This window comes from Octopus bimaculoides, chromosome 13 (genome assembly GCF_001194135.2).
Source record: "Octopus bimaculoides isolate UCB-OBI-ISO-001 chromosome 13, ASM119413v2, whole genome shotgun sequence".
NCBI classification, from domain to species: domain Eukaryota; kingdom Metazoa; phylum Mollusca; class Cephalopoda; order Octopoda; family Octopodidae; genus Octopus; species Octopus bimaculoides.
Window position 1 is genome coordinate 44,501,215 of NC_068993.1, and position 8,438 is coordinate 44,509,652.

Sequence of the window (8,438 nt, forward strand, 5' to 3'; positions counted from 1 at the left end):
AGGCAGGGTAATACCTGCAGCCCGGATTTTACGTTTTGTGATTAATTTGACTTTTGCACATACCAGGCGGTGGTCGGTCCAACGCTCAGCTCCACGAAGAACACGAACACAGATCCTAACAAGGATGTAATCCAGAATATGCCATTCTTTAGATGCAGGGTGCATCCATGTGGTCTTAAACTTATTCTTTTGCTGAAACATGGTATTGGTAACACACAGACGCAGCTCCTCGCACATCTGCAGCAGAAGCATACCATTACTATTACACTTTCCCACCCCATGCTTTCCAATTACTGTCCATGTGTTAAAATCCCTACCCATTCTAGCATTAAAGTCACCCAGTACGATGACTTTGTCTGCCCTAGGGATGTTTCTTATAATGCCCTTCAAAGCATGGTAGAAAGAAACGTTTTCATCATTAGTAGAGCACATAGTTGGAGCATACACACTCACCAAGGTCACATAATTTCCATTAACCAAAGGAATTCTCATGGACATAAGACGCTCATCAATCCCAACTGAGAATTCTTCCAACATGTCCACAAGAGTAGTCTTAATAGCAAATGCCACTCCAGCCTCTCCTCTAAGCTCTTCATCTCTCTCTTTCCAAAAGAATGTATATCTTCCACAAGATTCTGTAAGATGACCATCTCCAGCCAGTCTCGTCTCAGACAAAGCAACGATATCAAGATCATAGCGTCGAAGCTCCTTCGCAAGAAGAGCAGTCCTGCGTTCAGGACATTCTGAGGACTTGCGGTCAAGCAGTGTCCATACATTCCAACAGCTAATATTCAGTATTTTATTTGGTTCTATCACAGTAGCATGATGACGGCCGGGTTCAGACTGTGATGCTCTGGATACCCTGCTGGGCCAGTCCCTTTCATCTGATGTGGTTCCAGAGTCCTTACTGCCATTTATTTTTTTACTGTTTTGATACATCATTGATTGTTTGCTTTTTAAGGCTACAGCCAGCCATTCGGTTGAGACTCACAGCACTATCAGCAATCACTCATCAATTAGTTAATTGATTAATTAATCAATCCATGTTGTTATTGTGCAGTGCCTGTGCAAGAGGATTTTTTTTTTAAAGTGAGGAAAGGCTGTGCACTGAGTCAATCCCACTCACTAAGCAACAGTAGCCATAACCCGTAAAGAAGAACAATTCAACAGCATCAGTAACCACTGAGCTGCAGGTTTTATGTCGGAGTTATCCCAGTTGCCTGAGTTGCCTTCTAGAAGGATGCCCTAACAAGGGCTAGGGGTCCTTCACTCCCAATGGTTTAACTGCACGATCGGGTATTCAGTCCGATTATTTCTATGTCCCCGCGCAAAAAAAAACAGCATTAAGCTGGATTAAAAAAAAATAAAAAACAGCCTTAAGCTGGAAAAAAAAAGTTGATATACAATATATACATAAAATATGGCGATATGGAATACATGAAAAATATCTATATAATGAGGAAACTATAAAAATTTACATAAAATATGAGCAAACTATAAAAATATACATAAAATATTTTTTTCTCCTTTTTTCTTTTTTTTTTATTCATATATATAATGAGCAAACTGTAAAAATTTACAATATCTAAAATTAGTAAGAAAAAAAGTGGGGATATAGAGTAAATACATAACTACACACATATTGGATGGCCGTTGACTCGCAAGAGTTCCACCGCCTTTTGACGGGTTTTGTTTTTCATCCCACAGGGTGTCCAATAAACACCCTCCTCACCAAGGAAACTTGGTGGGATTGCCAGTTTAGTCGCCGACGGCCCGACCATGCAACAGGTTGTACTGGGTTACATGTTATCAGTAGCACTCGAAAGTGACCTGACATATATATACATACATACATACATATGTGTGTAAGACAATTACGATGAATACAGGGATTAGTATATTTGCATATTTTTTATTTCTACAGACAATCATATGCCATGTTTGATTTAAATTAGTCTGAGATACATTAAAACTTCTTTTTTCTCTAGTGTTAACTAATTTATTTTTCAAAGTGAAAGTTTGGTATAATTATAATTTAACATTTGAGATAGAAAAGATCAACTGACGACCACTAAGGAAAATGAAACTTCATTTAAGTTCTATGTAATCAGCAAAATGGCACTCTGTATTTGGTAAGATGCTTTCCTGGCAAGCATGGTTTGAGTTCTGTCTGTGAATCTGTTGCAAATTGGTTCTTATAATGTCTAATATCATTATCCTTGTTTTGTTGGTTTGTCATATTTAATTTTAAAAAAACATTGTTAATTACAAATAATCTGTCTATTATTTTTCTGCCTTCACAGAAATATTCAATTTTTTTCTGCTCTAAGTACATTCAGAAATTGTAATCTGCTTGAAATTCTGGAGAAATTAGGCCTGACATATCCTGATATTGATTCAACTCTTTTGAAACTATATTTTGACAAACTTTATCACCACAGAAATTATCAAGAATGAGTGCTGTCAGTAAGTTCATTAAAATCTTTTTCTTTTTTTTTAAATCTATTTAAACTACAAATATATTCTTCATTGTAATCCTGAGTGGCAGCAGCAATATTTAATTTCTTTTCTCTGAGTTGAAATCTGGCTTCAATTAACTTTACCTTTTACTTTATAAAGTGAATGGTAGAGATAAGTTGCATGTTCAAGGATCAACTGAAGAGTTCATTGGTTGACCAAGACACTTTTTATCAAATGTGACAAAATGAGATTAATTTTTCAACATAGGTCCCCTTCTTGTCCACACACTTCTTCCATTGGTAACGCAGTGCCTGTATCCAATTGGTGAAGAAGCTTTTATCCTGTTACTCAAAGAAGTCATGAACAGCAGTTGTGACATCATCACTGCAATACTGCTTTTGAAGATAGTCAATAAACATAATGCTCTTTGCATCCCTAAAAACTGTGGCTGCTACCTTTCTTGCATTTGAAACAACTTTGACCGTTTCAGCTTAGCAGCCGCTGATTAAGTTGTGATTGGTATTGGAAGGTTAAGAGCTTCTTTGATGCATGCCAGAGGAGCAAATAGTTATCATATCGATAGCATCGTGGTGAAGAGTGCTTCGTTGAGGAGCGAGGTGTTATCACGTCGAAGGTGTCATGCTGAAGAAACTTACAAAGTGAAACCAACTCTTTAAGTACTAGTTTTACTACGCATGCGCACTCAAGGGGCTTCCGGAAAGGCAAGTCCCTTGCGCATGTGCAGATAGTACTTCCTCAAAGGCGGCTATAATTTCGCACCACTACAAACATAACACCCATCCTGGCTTAGGAAATGTCCAAGGAAACCAACTGTATCTACCTGAGACAATGTCAGATATATGCCATTACCTGAAACAATGTCATTTGTCTGGGATTTTGTTATTCACTTTTAAAACATGCTACTAACTCTGACAGTGAAAGTGCATGATCTAGGGCTGAGGGTGTTCCACTCACAACTGCAAGCTTATGGTTTCAGTTTCTGGACTGGGTAGTGCATTGTGTTCTTGAGCAAAACACTTCATATAGCTCCAGTCCACTCAGCTGTAAATGTTATGGACTAGTACCCCTTCAATGGAACGGTGTCCCTTTCAGAGGAAAAATTGGGATCTCAGTCACTTATATGCCATGACTGAGTAACCAACCCTATGAGTTCAAGGAACTGCAACATTAATATCTTAGGGTCTTACTAGTTACTACTACTAGGTCACTGACTTAACATAACTTCACCTGCATTGTGTTAGTTAATAAGTAGTGTGCTGATTACTGCTGTTGTACCTGTAATCTGGGTTCAATTCCTGATCAATTATAATTATTTCACCTGCTTTTCTAAAGCTTTGGGGAATTTATATTTTAATATCATGCATATATTCTGAACAATATTATTATTGGTATTAGGTTTCTAAGGGACAATTCACTGATTCCTTACATTTCTGGTGATGAGAATGACCAGTGGATGTCTGTGCAACTTGGGTAGAATAAATACCACAAAGCATTTTGTTCGAACGAACCAGTTTATCAGTTTTCTGGCCAACACGCATATGCACAAACATCGCAATTCCTGATTTATTGAGCCCCAGCAAATAAATAGAAATAATAGCCCATTGATGGATGTTTCTGGTCACAATACTGACTCTGTTTTATAACATAACTGCATGAATTACTCTAACCCTTTGAAATAATTCTGGTTGTGGCTGTGTGGTAAGAAGCTTGCTTCTCAGCTACATGGTTCCGGGTTCAGTCCCACTGCTTGGTACCTTGGGCAAGTGTCTTCTACTATGGCTTTGGGCCAACCTAAGCCTTATGAGTTGATTTGGTAGACATAAACTGACTGTGTGTGCATCATTGGCGATTTTCTTTCTCCGTCTTCCCTTCTTTGGCCCTTTCCTACATTTCTGATGAAGAGCTCCACTCAAAACGTGAAATCCTCTTTCTTTTTTTTCCTTTCCTGAGCGTCCAATAACACTGTTCTTATTCCACGTACTCGCGTTGTTTTTTCGTGTTTTTTCTTGCTTGTTCATGTTTGGATTGATTATATATATATATATATATATATATATATATATATATATATCATCATCATCATCATCATCATTGTTTAACGTCTGCTTCCATGCTGGCATGGATTGGACGGTTTGACTGAGGACTGGCGAGCCAGATGGCTGCACCAGGCTCCAATCTGATCTGGCAGAGTTTCTACAGCTGGATGCCCTTCCTCACACCAACCACTCCAAGAATGTAGTGGGTGCTTTTACGTGCCACCAGCATGGCCAGTCTAATGGCTGAAGTAAAAAACATAAAAGAATAATCCACTGATGAATACTATGGGGTTGAGCAATTGATCCCACTTTCCCCACTACTGCAATGACGATGGGGAACCTGCGTTAAATATACACTTTCTTCATTTGATATTACAGATACTAACATACATGGCAAAGTTGTCATTGTAACAGGCACATCAAGTGGAATTGGCTGTGCAATTGCAGAAGCCTTTGTTAAAGCAGGTGCAAATGTTGCTATGGCTGCTCACAGGGAAGATAAGCTGCAGGAATTATGCAAGAAGTTCTCAGAAAATGCTCAAGGCCAAGTCATTGCCATTAAGACTGATGTTACTGACAAACAGCAGGTATGAAAGTTACTCTTTACCCTGGCTTCTTCAGCGTATCAAAGGGACATAAGCAAACTAACACAAGCTGTCAAGTTGTGGGGAAACAAACACAAGCATGAAGATATACACACATATACATATATACATGACAGGCTTCCAGATAGTTTCCATCTACCAAATTCATTTACAAGGCATTGGTCAACTCAGGTCTATAATAGAAGACTTTGCCTAAGGAACTTTACAGATGGAATAAACATGAAAGTACAGGAAAACAGAAAACACACACAGAATGGACACAGACAAGCTCAAGCTCCTCATCAATTATTGACCAAATATCATCACAATTTTGACAACAAATTTAAAGTGTGTTACATTAAAATAATTTCCACCAAGAAGCAAGATAATGAAAACAAGAAAAGCTACAATAACAATACCAACAATCAATAATGGAAAAAAAAAACAACTGTTGTCAATGTATTTATTTATTCTTTTTTTTTTTTCTTGCAGGTGAAAGAGCTTGTTCGACGTACAGAATGTTCTCTTGGACCAGTTGGTATTTTGGTCAATTGTGCTGGTATTGGATATTACACTTTGATGAAAAACCTTAAAGAAGACGAATGGGACAGAACAATAGATACTAATTGCAAGGTAAATCATTTAATATGTACCTGTACAAAGAAACATACAGTATACACATGTAGACATAAAACTATACACACCTGCACACAGATACATACAATACAGACCTGCAGTCATATAACTACACTGTATGTATACATATCTGTAATATGCAGACATCCTGAGATAAATACAAATAATATGCTAAAGAAAAATTAAAACATTGAATCAATAGAGTTTCAAGCATTGATTGCATTAACAAAACTATGAAAATGAGCATTTTAGCCCATGGCTGCATCTAATAACTCTTTTGGGATACCTATTCACAAGTTTATCTGTACACATTAAAATGCATAGCACTTTGTCAGAACAGATTGCAAAATCTTGATAATGTATTGTATGAATATGCATTTTTAGCAATGATGGGCGGTGTCTCTTATTATGTTTGTAAACAATGCAATGTGGTTCCAATATCGATATTTGAAGCAATCAGTAGGTGCACCAATATCTAAAAAAAAAGCATCTGCTTGTGTTATTACTGCATATACAGACATATACAGTATACACATGTATATAGGCATATGCATACATTATATGTATATACAGACACATGATATACACCTGTATATAGATACATACAATATATACCTGTGTATAGACATGAAATTACAAAACATCAAGTGATGTTAACTGAAACAAGAATTAGAAATAAACAAGAAAAAAATCAGCAATATCTTTATTTTTAACAATAATGCTTTTAATAAATTGTATTGAATTTTTGAAAAATATAAAACTGGTAAAATGGACACCATTTCATTTTTGTTTCTTCAGGGTGTGACTAACTGTATTGGTGTTGTCCTTGATGGGATGATAAAGAAAAAATCTGGTCATATTGTCAACATATCCTCTGATGCAGGAAAAAAAAGTATATAGCTTTGTTTTAGCTTTATATATCATCACTTCATTTGTCTATGTAGTTGTAGTATTAGGAATATTTAACATTGTGCAGATTAATTGTGTGGAATAATTTAGAATATAAGTTTGCAGCAAGCCATGTTAGAGATGCCTGATTGTGAGTCCTTCATTTTATGAATATAACAAACATTATTGAATGAAAGCATATGGATTTCATTTCCCTACTCTCCTGAGACCAAAAAAGACAAATCTTGGTGTTATAGGTGGAAGTACAGGCCAGTATTGTATATATTTTCTCCATTGTTTATTTCTGATGAAGGCCCATTGTACCTGAAATACATAAAGGTTGTTATACTTCTTCCTTTTTACATTGTAAAAAGCTCTTTGTTTTTTAATATTTTGCTATTTTACTTCTTTATGCCAATGGCTTCAAAGAAACTACAATACTGTTTTTATATATATATATATGTGTGTGTGTGTGTGTGTGTGTGTAGCAAGGCACAAGAAGCCAGTGCCATCCAAGAAAGGAGCGAGATCTTGCCTGCAACCTTGTCATGTGTGAGACTCTCGTTGGCAATGACTATTTAAGCACCCTTTTTCTTCCTTCTCGCTTACACTGAGAAACACTGCAAGTTGGCAGCTCACAGTGGATTCTTATCCTGCTCTAACTTCACCTGTTATCTCCAGATGTAATGTACCTCATGTGAACGGAGCTATAACGAACCACGCACTGCCATAAAGATGGTCACTAGGAGCAAGCCACATGAACAAAAACTAAAATAAACAATTATTGAATTGCACTCCGCTTGTAAGCTTCTTCTTTGAGTTCCAGATCCTTAAGACTACAGAAATAATTGTAATGGGCGAAGGTGCCCTTTTTCATGCCAACCATTTTACAGTGGGTACTGTGCTTTTTTCCCTGTCACTGGCACTAGTGAGTGACTAGTAACTTGTAAAACAGAAAAGGAACAGTGGGAAAAAATCCATGACTATAGAGGAGTGGAGTATTTGAGAGAGTGGGAGGGCTTTATGGCAGGTGTTGAAAAGCTGAAGTGTGATAGAGGAACAAACACAGGTGTCATATATATATATATATGTATATATATACACCCAGAACCACGCTAATAGCCTAAGAGTGGAATTTAGGATTTCTCAGTGGCTAAAAGGTGTCGGGAGAAGGTCACCCAGGAGTCATGACCGGGATACAGCCTGGGTCTCTAAGCATTCCTTTATTTCCTCAGTACTTATTCTTCCAAGGTCAATAAAATAAGTACCAATCATCAAGACAGGTTAATTGACCGAAACCACCTATAAACTATGCAGACTTGCTCCTGTTAAAATGAATATTCCACAGGGACCATTTGTTTGGTGTTACTGATTCAACACTGACTCTCTTAATACAGATATTTTAATGTTCCTTTTGTTCTAATCTCCTTCTCTATCTCTCCTCTTCTGTTTATGTACACAATCATATACCCACCACCACTACCCATTTTCCTTTATTCAAAAATTCTTATCGCTCCTTAAAATTATGGCTTTTAAGTGTTGATTTCTCAGCCCAAGAATTACAGCGTGATGTGCTGCTTGACTGGTCCCCCCTCTCTCTCTCTCTCTCTCTCTCTCTCTTTATATATATATATGATGATGATGATGATGATCTTTTCTCCCGCCATGCCTCTGTCTACCCCTCCATCCTCTCTCTCCCCCTTCGTAGTTTTTCCTTTAAGGTCTTCAGGTTCTGGCTATATATAAATGAGAAACCCATTCTAAATTATCTCGCTGACGTACTACGACGAAATACCCAAGATGCAGATAAGAT

General features: G+C 37.1%; 1 protein-coding gene across 4 annotated transcripts in view; it reads left to right on the forward strand.

Annotated features, from left to right (window-relative positions):
- The window catches only part of LOC106880497 (uncharacterized), a 20,768-nt gene that overhangs the window by 4,986 nt on the left and 7,344 nt on the right, over positions 1-8,438 (forward strand). For 3 of the 4 annotated variants that reach the window (XM_014930476.2, XM_052972453.1, XM_052972454.1), the window contains exons 2-5: positions 2,304-2,466; positions 4,896-5,104; positions 5,594-5,734; positions 6,536-6,629. In XM_014930476.2, coding sequence (XP_014785962.1) covers positions 2,454-2,466; positions 4,896-5,104; positions 5,594-5,734; positions 6,536-6,629 — 457 coding nt within the window. In that variant the 5' untranslated portion in view covers positions 2,304-2,453. The remainder of the gene's footprint in view (positions 1-2,303; positions 2,467-4,895; positions 5,105-5,593; positions 5,735-6,535; positions 6,630-8,438) is intronic. The other variant, XM_052972455.1, reaches the window with a different exon arrangement.